Raw genomic sequence first — 12,848 nt, forward strand, 5'->3', positions numbered from 1 at the left:
ATTTTTTTTTTTTTTTAGAAAAATAAAAAGTGTATTGACACCCAGACGAGATAGAATAATAAGCAGCTTTTTTTTTTCTTTTCTTTCCTCTACCCCGACTCAATGTCACGTAATAACGAACCTGACGTTCCAAGTCTCTATGACTTGTTGGAGGCTTCCATGGAGCTTGACAAAAAAATTCTGCAATATTTACGTCATAGCGATGAACGTCGAAATCAAGTTTTTTCACTCCTCCTGAATACGAAGCCAGTTTCTCCAGCAACAGCAACCACTCCCTCCTCCTCCTCCGCAGCAGCAGCAGCAGCAACAGCTACAGCACCAACAGCCAACCCATTTACAGAATCTTTGGATGGACATGTCAATGAACTGCTTCGACAAAGGTTTCCAGAAAAAACAGGTGAGTCTTCGCGTCCCCATGTTGTTAGAGCGCGAAGCACAGCGCGTCCCTTACGTGGAAATCTTGAAGTAGTGCCTGATCTAATGAATTTACCAGAACTACCTAAAATTACGAAATCTCATGGTAAACTACCATCCCATGCCCATCTTTTATTATGATTGGCTTTTACTACCTATTGACTATTGTATCATATAGGCCCCAGAAGGAAAAAAGAGAGACCTCGTTACGAATATACTGATACGAACCGTGACATTCAAGAAATTGAAGAAACACCGGACGACCCTATTCCGATCCGTGATAAGCTTGTGATCCTCGTGGCTTCTCTTTTATCTCAAAGTCTCGATCGTAATGTCGACATGGAAGAGGATATCGTCCTTGAGGCTGTAGATAAAATGTTTGAGGTGGCAAACATCACTGAAGGGGAAATGCTGAATTGTTATTTCCGAAAGAAACAAATACCTCGATTACAAGCATTAAAGACACCTTGGGATGTCATTTACAAATCGATTCGCACGAAATATGCCATCATCCTTGAAAGAAAAGTCGAAAGGGACTTTAATTTGGAAATCGGTCGTTGTGATAATATGTGGGCAGCATCAGGTTTATTGAAACATGTCGTGGATACCAGATTGAATATCAATGGTTTACAAGCCATTTCGGTAAAAAAAAAGAATCCATTCCCCTCTTCGCGCGCACGCACGAGAGAGAGAGAGAGTAACCGCTAACTTTTTTATATATCTATCCATATTAGAGTCTTCAAGAGTACGAAAATATGATGGGGATAGAACAAGATAGTAAACCAACGATATCTGAACGTTCAACAAGTCATAAAGTACCACCACCACCCATTGTCATTCCTGCAAGTAATGATGATAGCGGTAGTAGCCATAGCAGTAGCCATAGTAGTAATGATGATGAGGAGGATGGGGATGAAAGGGAAAAAGTATCAAGAAAGCGATTACGGGAGAGTGATACATCATCTTCATCCAGTAAAAAGCGTGGCGTTACTGTTAGTTCTTCAACAGTATACTATAATGAGGAAGATTAAAAAAAACATTTTACATATCATTTTAGCATATACCAAAAAAAAAAAAAAAAAAAAAAAAACGATTCTCTTGTATACATCACATTCACTCAATCGAGTTTTAGTATATGTTTTTATTGCTAATAAAGTAACAAAGGCGTCAATTGTTTTATAGTCATTCTCTAGATAAGAGCATAATTGATTAAGCTTTTTTTTTTTATATACAAATCCAAATTATTCAAGTGAGCCCAGCAATTTATAAATCTTTGCATAGGATCTTGACTGGTAATAAGCTAAAAAAAAAGACTTGCTTTAATTGAAAATAAGCTTTTTTTCTTCTGAGAATTAACGGAATATGGGGCCACGTAAAGCATAATTTTATTCCTTTTTTTTTTAAAACAAAACAAAACAAATGGCATGATGGGGGCAAGAGTGGTGGAATCAAACAACGCCACTATTTTACTGAATGTTGTTTCGTCTTGTGTAGTTTCTTGATATATATGTGGTGTTTATTGTTGGTCTTAAATGTATCATCTTAACCAAGTATAGTATCACTTTTAACGTTTATACGCGATGTAGAGTATCAAACAAAAAAATATATTCAACGGCATTTATTTAGACGTCTGTTTGTGATCTGCCATGATCAACATAAATATTGAATTTTAATGCCGCAAAGTTTGCTCTTCTTTCTTCAGTTTAACTATAGATATAAACAGGATGAGAAATTTAACCCAGCACAGGGAAAAAATTTAGAACTTTACCATACCACACTATCTAGAAATGCGTGCTTTTACAGTTTTGCTGACTCTTGTCGTTTTATTCTCACTGGTAATGGAGGCTCGAGCTGCTACTACTTTCTATTATGGTCAAAAGAGAGAGCTAGAAACCTCTAAATCCCCCACGCTTGATAGTAGGGACGATCATATCAGAACTGGGAATACGAGTCCAGATTCGGGGACTCAAGATAGTGAAAGAATTGACTCAAAGGATGTGTTAGACACTATCATAGGCAATCTCAAATAGAATAGTTACTAGACACGTCCGCAATTTTTTTTTTTTTTTACTATCAATACTCTTGTAATTCTTTACAATAAACACTTGTTTTTCATTTAAATAATAATATGTACGTTGTGAAGGTTGACTGCCCTGGCAGCTGAGTCGTAGCAGAGCTGCACCTGGATGAGCATTGACTTTTGTGCGAACATTCAGTGTAGATGAGGTAACCGTCTAGAAGAACGTCCATCTTTTGGTTGTCTATGCGGATTAGAAATATCTCTAGCGTAGACTTTAATAAACTCAAAAACAAAAGCACCTACAAGTGATGCATTCGAAGTACTAAAACCTCTTACTGTTATTAGACCCCGACCTAACGTAACAACTCGCCCAATACGAATGACCAAGAGCGTATCGAACAGGTTTCAAATCGGCTAAGACCATCCTACCGTCTTGTTACTCGCTCCTGATTCCAACCCTTTTTCCATCGGATGTGGAGGTGTGGCACGAGTTTGAGTAAGAAGTTCTCGAAACTAAGGTTACAGAACCCAAATCAGATTGTTGTACTGAAATCCGAATGAAGTGGTATAGGCAAATAAGTAAAGTAAAACCTTTACTGCCTAGCGACTTTGATAACCAACAAACTTCTCTAACGTAAACCGATTATGGGAATACTACTGTCTTTGGAACACTGCCTGATTTAAAAACTTTCGGAAAATGCGTGGTCCAAAGACCAAAATCGGGGTAAAGGCCCTCTTTTTATACCAAAAAAAAAAAATTGTGACTTTTTTTTTTTAGTTTCGCTGCATTGCGCGATGATTGGCCACGCAAAACTATCTCTTTATTAAAGACACGTAAAACTGATGGGCCTAATTAAGGTCTCCTTGTAAACTATGTTCGCATTTAAATGTTTTTTACTATCATTGAAGGACCAAGGAGAATTTCGGAAATCCCCCCGCAAAATATTTTAGACCACTATTCGGAAAGATATTCAAAGCAACATATGCATGTCTGTAAAAAAAAAAAAAGCACATAAAAGCTGTACTGTGCTACAGACGTGTCAAATATAGAAAGGTGTCTTGTATATCTTGTTTCGTCTCCTGTAAATTTAAAAACCTAGTTAATCGGGCTCTTCTGTCAATGTTGACTTTCTCGTAGTGAAATATAAGTATTAATCGTACGTTTGGGTGGTAGCCGCTTCAAAAATAAGCATCCAAGCTGAAAAGTGATAAGTTTCGTGCCACACAAACATTCTTGTTCTTTAAAACGAGTCTGAGAAAGAAAAAATGCGTTCGTATAACTATCACCCCCGCGAATGTTGTTTAGGCTTTGTCCTTCTGTTAATAAATATATAGTAACAAACTTTTAATAATATTGACATCCCCTCCCACTCGTTGGAACAATGTGTGGAGGAATTCCACGCCTCCGCTTCTGCACCCGCAATTACAACTTTGGCCTTTAACAGCCTCTTGGTGGCAACGTTTGTCCGGGGTCATGTGCATGGATTACACTCGTTACGGACTACTTGCGTACTGTTCCGCTCTTGCCTGATAACCGAGTACGCTTTTTCCTCTGCCCTCCATTTGACACCGGAATCACTCGTTTGGACTATGGCACATACGAGCATCATAACAAAAAAAAAAATGGCAGTGAAACACATTCTCGAGCGATGAATCCAATCTGCTTCCTCCATCGCATGTCCTCAGTGCAATTGAATACGCCTGAGGTTCTCTTCGATATTGACTCGTACATTTATGTACCAAGTACCTTGTCAATTCCCTTTCACAAGACCAACTTCGATATTTACTATCGACCCAACTACAATTACACGATCAAGAAGGACTTGGGTATTAATTATCACTATGATGACACAAGGCTTGGCTCGGGAAAAGTAAGCCAATGCCCAAATGTCTTGTTGGCCAAAGCTGGGGACAATTTCGTAAGCTATATTATAATTGGTCCAAAACCATACAGTCAACTAACTTATTCATTGAATGCATAGGTCAACATCTTCTTTCCAGCTTTGTGCCAGCATTACGGCAAAAGTGGTTTCTCGGTTAAGCTTGAGCATCAGTGTATGTTCGTTGACAATGTTCTGATACCTGCTGTCCAAGCTGTCATGGACATAGACTGTCTAGCAGCGCCATTAGACTTCAAGAGTGCTGCCACCAGTGGTATTGGTCATGCAGCCTTTAAACTGGTCACTGTCGATCTTAACCAGGTCCTGACCGTTATGAAGCGTCTTTGTTGAAAACGTTTAGTTCGAAAATAAGTTTTTATACTGATTAATAAAAGAGACAAAGTAATTTTTTAAATAACTTGAAGCTCTCAGATTATATTAAAGATAAGTGCATTGTAAAAAATTGTTGATTGCAAGAGGCTACGAACACGATCAGTAGGAAATTATGTTTTTAAGAGGAATAATTGGATTCTTAATTATTAGTAAATGCAAATGGTTATTATGGTTTATCTATTTTAAAATAAAATAAAAAATAAAAATGAGACTTCTTACAAACACAATACCTAAAAGAAGATGCTAGTACAGACCTTACACATTACAATTGCGTGAAAAGATAAATGCATTGATTTGATATTAGCATAGTACACAACATTTTTTGCGTGGCTAATAAGAAATTTATACCGAGAGTTACAAGTTAAAACTGCAGTAACAGAATTTTTTTAAAATACTGATGACAGCAGACACTCCATCATTTATGCTTCATTTATCTCCACATAGCCTTTGTATTCATAAAATGACATCATATTGCTCACTTTATGATAATTTAGCTAATTTAGTAAGATGAATCAATAACTTTAAAAGTCGTTCAAAAATAACAATCGGTTTATAGCTCCCTTGTATTCTATAACATCCTGAGGCTGATCTGCGAAAATTGAAATATAACGTGCTTGAAAAGTTGAACCGACGGAAGACCTTTAATGAATGCGATAGCTTCTTTTCCCCCGTTGACTTATTAAGCTTGTAAATAAGGGTATTCAATTGCCGTATTTTGAATAAATCGTATTTTTGTGAATAAAAAAATCAGCCAATCAGGTTAATTTTCTTTTTTTTATAATTTGACCAAGAAATTTCACGAACATTCAAGAATAAAATAAAATAAAAAAATATTACATAATAATGACGTCAATTTTTACTGTGCAACGCTTAAGTGAAGACGTCCGTTATGTTAAAGAAAAGTGGTTAAAGACATCTAGAATCTCCCTTTTTACCTCTCTTTACTTTGTTTTCATTAATTTAAAACGTATACATCATGCCTCGTCAAAGCACAAAGAAAAAATTGTACCGAACTTTCCAAAAGCGTTACCTTAATCAAAAGGTATTGACCAGTGCTAACATCGCATACTTAGAAGAATATGCAAAGCGTCCCGAACTCGATGAAAGTGATAGAAAAGATCTTCAAGACATTGCCGAAGTTCTACACTTCAATTTGAAACATAACGTCGACAAGCAAATGATGAAATATATTAAATCAAAGAGATATATTGTCCGTGGAAAACACAATGCTCCAAAACTTGTGACCAAAGAAAGAAGATTGGAATTTTTGCTAAACCAGATCGACGACGAGGGGTTTGTCAACGAGCTCAGAATGGACCGAAATTCTTTTAACGCGCTTTATAATCTCATCAAGGACCACCCTTTGTACCAGTCCAACGGTACACGTCCTCAAACTGACGTCAGAATGCAAATGGCTATTGTTCTTGAAAGGTTAGGATCATACGGAAATGGATCTTCAATTGCAAAGCTTGCTAGACGCTCTGGTGTTGGTAGTAAGTACTCAATGACACAGTAACTCGAAATAGCTACTAATTATAACTGAATCTTTGTACCCTTAGGCGGTTCGATCCAGAATTACACTACCAGATTCTTAAAAGTCATTCTTTCGATGGAGGATCAATTCACTTACTGGCCCAAAAATGAAGAGAGGGAGGTCATCAAGGCTGTCAACAAATCGTACTTGGGGTTTCCTGACTGTCTTGGGTTTATCGACGGTACTCACATTTTTTTGGAAGAGGCTCCAGCATGGAGAAGGGATGAGTTCTATTGCAGAAAGGGTGGGTACTCAATCCAAACCATGGCTATTTGCGACCATCGAAGACGTATCCGATACGTAGAGACGGGGTATTTTGGCAGCTCTCATGACATGCGTGTGTTCAGTGAAAGCGACTATGGCCAAAATCCTTCAAAGTATTGCACTGGAAATGAGTACGTCTTAGGTGATGGTGGTTACTCTCCGACTAGGTACTTGGTACCTGTAAGCAAAAAACCAAGAAATGGAACTACAAATGATGAAGATCAAAAGTTTAATACTTACATTTCACAAATGAGAATCAAAATTGAACATGCTTTCGGGATTCTCAAGGCACGATTTCAAAGTTTAAAACAATTGCGATTACAGGTACAATCTAAGCAAGATGTGAGATATGCCAGTGCATGGATCCGTGTTTGTATTGCTCTAAACAACTTTTTGATCAGCCGTGAAGATGACAGTTTTACAGCCCTATTGGAAAAGCAATTTGCCGAAAAGGAAGCAGCGGCTAGACAAAATCTGATGCAAGGAATTCCTATCTATGCAGACGAAGACAGCGAAGAGGATCATGTTAATTCAGAGATAGGTAAAGCAAAGTACGAATCGGTTAAGAAGAGCGTTTTGGAGGAAATGGCACAAAGAAAAGAAGCAAGAAAACGCAGAGAGTAGAGTAATCTAAACATAAAGTTTATTAAAATTCAAATACTATTATGATCACTTTTATGAAAAATTTCATCTTGTAATTTCTTAGTGGCCTCTGTTAATTGATCGAATGTCCAATCCTTAGCCAAAGCATACTTGTTCAGAGATTCCAGTCTTGCTTCAAAGATTTTTTCAAGCGATTTTTGGCCTAAAAGACGAGATATCGAATTGTCTATGATCTGTTGGTTTTGCTTTGCGAGCGTCTTCAAATCACGAAAAGAAATCCCTCCCAACTTTCTCCTGTTCTTCTGACCATTTGAGTTATCCGAATCATCTTCATCGGAAGAAGAGGCATCGGAACTATCATCATCATCATCATCACCGGTTACAGCCGATGTTGGCTTCCGTCTACATTCCAAATCAAAACTTTCGCCGGAGCGATTGGGGTCTGCAGAACCAGTATGTCTATCACCCATTACTTCCTTGAAACGATAGTAGTGAGGGCAGATCTTATTCAATTTATCTAATAATACAAAAGCAAATGTTAATGATACAACGTATTAATCATCTGGTAACAGTAATATTGTACTTACTTTCAAATTCTACCTTACCAGACTCATTGCTGTCACCCATAGCGCCTTCACCACTTTGATTATCTACAGCATATGCTTTACGGTATGCAGTTATAAGATTAAAAATCTTGGACTTAATTTGATCCGACGTACGATAGTTGACACCTTGATCCATAAAGTAAGAAACGCATCTATTACGAACAGACTGCTTGACCTCGCCAGGCTTTCCATCGGTTACACCGTCCTTACTGTACACTTTAACAGTACCAAAATACTTGCGCAGATTCCTACCCCCATCGTCAAGAAGAAAGTTGATCAATCGATCCTGCGAACTAAGACCATCCTTGCTTGATTCGTCCACCAAATGCCAGGGAGAATAAGTGTTTGACCCCTCAATCTTGAGTGGCTTTTCCTTTCTCGTACCATTCTTAGAGCCAGCGGGTCTACCTCGTTTTCTCTGGGTAATCTCTTGAGTTGTAGCAACTAATGATCTCTTTTTACCGCCTCGTTTTCTCTCTTTTTTCTTTTCGATTGTAGTAACTACTGTCACCTCACTACCGTTGATCTCGTGAGTAGGATTACAGACATCTCTACCTTTGCCTTTATCATTATAGACGACCATAGCATTGCTGGTAGGTTGTTGGTTATTTTCGGAAGTCATATTGTCAAGTATATAATTTATAAAATGGAACAATTAAAGTAAACAGCCTCTACACAGGATGAAAAGCTTTATATAAGATAATACGGTTTCCATTCAGGAACCGATTGATGTCATATTTACGTCATTATTGTAACATCAAAATACGAATTATATTTTTGGGGTATTCATTTCCAAAAAAATATGATTGGCTGTTTTTTTTTATTCACAAAAATACGATTTATTCAAAATACGGCAATTGAATACCCTTAATATGTTGTTTATCTATGGCACAGATAATTTTTCATGTCGTTTAAATCTGTTGTTAACACGATGTAATCATTTAGTTAAGCAATCCAGAAATCATATCAACAGTAACAATTAAAATAACACCTCGTTGACATTCCATCTTCTGTTGTTTAGATTAACGTATTCATACTAGTTATAAATAGAAACATTCAGGAGGCTTAGGCATTATTGAAGTTTGGATTTATAAATAATCGAGCAAGTTTTGTACATCGTTTTTTCGTCTTATGATCACGGGGATTTTCAATCAGCAAGCAAATAACGACAAGCATAATATTTACTTTGGGCTTAACTTTATGCAATAGCTCTCAGCGCCGTGTTGATCTTAGCATAACAGATTACATTCGTACGGTAGAGTTTTTTTTTTTTTTTTTTTTTTTTTTTTTTTTTTTTTTTTATGTATAAATAACAAAGGTCAAAAGTTACATGTGTTTTTATAATTATTTCAACAGACGACTTTATCTATTTGTACAAATTTTAACAAAAATGCACGCTTTTACATTATGGATTACTCTCGTCATTCTATTTGCACTTTCTATTGAAGCTCGTTTTATCTTTGACAGTCAAAAAAGTGAAGAAGGAACACTTCAACCTTTAGATAGCGAACCTGCTAAAGAAAATCGTTTGTGGAGTAATGTAGCACAACCAGGCTATCTTTGATAAATTGGCAGTTACACTTTAAAAGGAGAGGGGTACTTTCTGGTCACCAGAGAATTCAGATATCTTATTTACCATTTAAATATTATATTTAACAATAATAAAAAAAACACTTCGACACAATTAAAAATTATTGCTCTAACTATAACGATCCAATGATTGGCCTTCGTGATTTCTGTCTACTTTAATACAATAAAGAACACGAGGCATACGTCAAGATAATTTTAAAAAGACAGTACGTCAGGTATACTTTGACTTGAAAGATGTATTTCGATAGTTTGCAAAAAAAAAAAAAAAAAAAAAAAAAAAAAAAAAAAAAAAAAAAAAAAAAAAAAATGCGTGTAAATCTAAAAAGAGAAAGTGGAAACTATTTATGTTTGAAAGAATACCTCATTAAAAAAATAAGCAAGGAAAAGTGAAAGAAATATGGGCGGCCAAAAAAAAAAGACAGATATAGTCTTTTTAAAGGATGCGTCCATTAACATGATATGTATCATTTTTTTTTTTCATTCACCTCTCGCCTACTTCAACACAAGTCATTTAAATTTACATTAATTAAACAAGTATTTATCAAGTCATTGTATGACTTGTATCAAAATAATCAATTTAAGGCGTGTGTAACTGGAGCACAAACAGCACTTTATATGACGCTTTGATGATGACACCAAGAAAATCCTGCTTCTGCCAAGGCTTTCCCACTCCCTTGCAACCAAAATTAAATATAAATAAACCTTATGGATTTTTTTTTATCATGATTAAAATCATTATATCAAACCACAATTGCAAATATTTAGCATACCGGTAAGTCATAAATTTAGTACCCGTCGATGATAAACCGCCCGTCAAGCTTACTTAAAAAAAATTTGTTTTATTATCATCATTTAATCTCAAGTCACCGCTTTGGATAAGAGATACGGGAGCACGATTTTTATCACATCGTACTATTATGCCTTGTTGCTGTCGTGGAGGCCTTAGATAGAGCGGGCACTGTAAAGCTGATTTGCCAGTTAACGGAAAGTTTGGAAACAAAACGTGTTACGGAGAAGTAAGCGGCGAATGGATAAGTCGCGAACCTCACAGGAGTACTAGCGGTTTCTGGCTCAGATTAATGGAGAGGCCTTTTCCCATTAAGTCAAATGATCTAGATATAAACAAATCAATCATTATGGCCACACTTGCTTATTACATTATTAACGCCTTCCTATTGGCTAGAAGTGCTCAATGGCACAATGAAAACCACACAATAAGGAAATACCCTTCCACACTGCCCCTCCCTTTTACTTGAAATAAATAAACAGCTACAATGAAATGGCAATGTATATATAAACACACCAAATTTAAGTTTCAGTCAAGGTATAATTATTCATGAAGTTCTTATATATCATTATTGTTTTGTCGGGTTGCTCTCTGGTATGGGCAGGGAAAAAGCACTCCCAATGTGACTGTATCAATTACATGTACAATGGTACTCTCATGGAAGTATGTCCCGGGTCTACCTTTCAGTTTGAACAAAAAGGGTGGCATGGATCTTGCGATACCAAGGGAAAGGATCCAGAGTCTGGTAAATGCAAATGCTACGAATGTAACTCGTGCTCTCTCTTGGATATGGCAGATTTCTAAGGCAAAGCATATTGGCACATTCATTATTTATTCATGATACAAAATACATTTTACAAAAAATAAATAAAACTTATAACGGCATCTTATTGAACGTCAGAGTAAAAAAAAATTACCGCTGTTTGTGAGCATAGTCTATTATTGGCGGTCAAGGGTTTTTAGGTAAATAGATTTTACCATATAAAGCTATAGTTCATGCAATGTGATAAATTTGGATTTAGTACCCAAAGAATGATATACCTACCGAAATTAAATGACACTTTGAGGGTATTCCCGTTGAAGGAAAGGGGGTTTGTAGCTTTAGGCATACCATACGCGACAAAAGGTTCCACTGTTTATGAAGGGAACCAATGAACTTTCTTTATATATACATCAAGACAAGAATAGAGTGATACCAGATAAAAAGAGTTTTTAGCAGACCAATAAAAAAAAAAGATGAGTAATCATTAGCGCGCAATAACGTGGCTTTGGACTCAATCGAAGAAAAAATAAAAAAAGGGATTTTCATTACAAAGGGGGTAAAGAGTATATTAAGGGTTCCTTTTTTTAAGAATCCGTCAAAATTGATTCAAGCACGAAGTAATTAAATTTATGATGCACAAAGTACATGGAAAGAACTAGATCATGAACAATTATGATTCGACGAATAAATCGCACGGTTGATAACCCCATCTTTTTTTTTTTTGCCCTGAAAAAAAAAAGATTCATACACACCGTTACCTACCTTTTTACTTACCCCTCATAGGGTTCAACACAGTGTATTTCATATATTACATTCTTGCTCACTTTGAGGGTTAATTATGAAATTGCTACAGAAGGAAAGGGTGATTAGATTCTTATATATATTTTTTTTCATATAAAAAGGCAAGATAAACCCTACATTTCTTTTTTTTTTATTATCATTATTATCTTAACAAACAATTTTATAATACAATGGCTCGTCTTACTTATATCTGTTTAGCTACTATTGCCTTGATGGCTGCTGTAACATCTGCTGCTCCTTGTGGTCACTCACACAATGGTGGCGGTGATTCCGATATTATCCTCGATGACATTGAAACAGGTCACAATCCTCATGACCACATCCACGACATTGAAGAAGATGTCGTTAATATGCCCGATGACAACTGGGACTTTGTTGATGAGTGCGATCTTGATTGTGACGATATGCATGACGATGGACCTATGGATGGTGGCAATGGTGGTAACAGTGGACCCGGTGAAACAGACTTCGATGGTGATTTCGGTGGCGATGATGGCTTCGGCGGCGATGATGGTTTCGGTGGCGGCGGTAATAACGGTGGCGGTAACAATGGAGGTGGTAACAATGGCGGTGGTAACAATGGTGGCGGTAACAACGGTGGTGGTAACAACGGTGGTGGTAACAACGGTGGTGGTAACAATGGTGGCGGTAACAACGGTGGCGGTAACAACGGTGGCAATGGTGGTAACGGTGGTGGATGCCCCGACTGCAGTAATGGTGGTGGAAGCGGTGGCAGTGGTGGTGGTGGTGGAGGAAGCCCTCTTGTTGGTGTCAAGGCTAAGAACATTGGTGTCAAAGATCTTAAGCTTAACAGAGCTGGTCAAAAACTTGCCAGTCTCAAGAATCTCAAACTTCATGATCTTGTCCAAGGCATTAACGCCCTCTAATTCATTTAACCATCATTTCATATCATTATAACATTTCACATTTTCTGGCATTCACAACTATTGATCATTAATCCTCATGTCATTGATTTTAATAATAAAAAAAAAACATTATTGTTCTAACTATATATTTTTGTCTTTTGCTTATATGTAAGTTTAACTTTTTTTTCAATTAATCAGATTTTAAGAGAGCCTGTATATACCACCCCTCTTTTTCCAAATATAGTAATTACCACCCCTGTTCGGTCACGCCGGACAGTAAATGTCCGGTGGAAGTGGATCACTTAATACGCATTTATTAGGCTCAATT

General features: G+C 36.7%; 2 protein-coding genes across 2 annotated transcripts; both read left to right on the top strand.

The window, feature by feature from the left end:
• The first annotated feature begins 18 nt into the window (after positions 1-18).
• EV154DRAFT_528938 (uncharacterized protein) lies at positions 19-1,502 on the top strand. The gene is made up of 3 exons (XM_051603626.1): positions 19-520; positions 593-1,056; positions 1,149-1,502. Exons 1-3 carry the CDS (start codon positions 103-105, stop codon positions 1,443-1,445), a joined length of 1,179 nt encoding a protein of 392 aa, XP_051451421.1. The 5' UTR covers positions 19-102; the 3' UTR covers positions 1,446-1,502.
• Positions 1,503-3,131: 1,629 nt separating this feature from the next.
• EV154DRAFT_556426 (uncharacterized protein) lies at positions 3,132-4,733 on the top strand (the record flags this gene model as incomplete). The annotated part of the gene is made up of 3 exons (XM_051605351.1): positions 3,132-3,158; positions 3,880-4,353; positions 4,417-4,733. 3 exons carry the CDS (start codon positions 3,132-3,134, stop codon positions 4,663-4,665), a joined length of 750 nt encoding a protein of 249 aa, XP_051451422.1. The 3' UTR covers positions 4,666-4,733.
• Positions 4,734-12,848: the final 8,115 nt, after the last annotated feature.

The sequence above is a fragment of the Mucor mucedo genome, assembly GCF_025094135.1.
Source record: "Mucor mucedo strain NRRL 3635 chromosome Unknown EV154scaffold_187, whole genome shotgun sequence".
In the NCBI taxonomy this organism is placed as follows: Eukaryota; Fungi; Mucoromycota; class Mucoromycetes; order Mucorales; family Mucoraceae; genus Mucor; species Mucor mucedo.

Coding starts and splice junctions, on each gene's coding strand:
- EV154DRAFT_528938 (XM_051603626.1), top strand. CDS start 103: ATGTCACGTAATAACGAACCTGACGTTCCAAGTCTCTATGACTTGTTG. Junction 521..592: donor TAAAATTACGAAATCTCATG/GTAAACTACCAT, acceptor TGTATCATATAG/GCCCCAGAAGGAAAAAAGAG. Junction 1,057..1,148: donor ATGGTTTACAAGCCATTTCG/GTAAAAAAAAAG, acceptor TATCCATATTAG/AGTCTTCAAGAGTACGAAAA.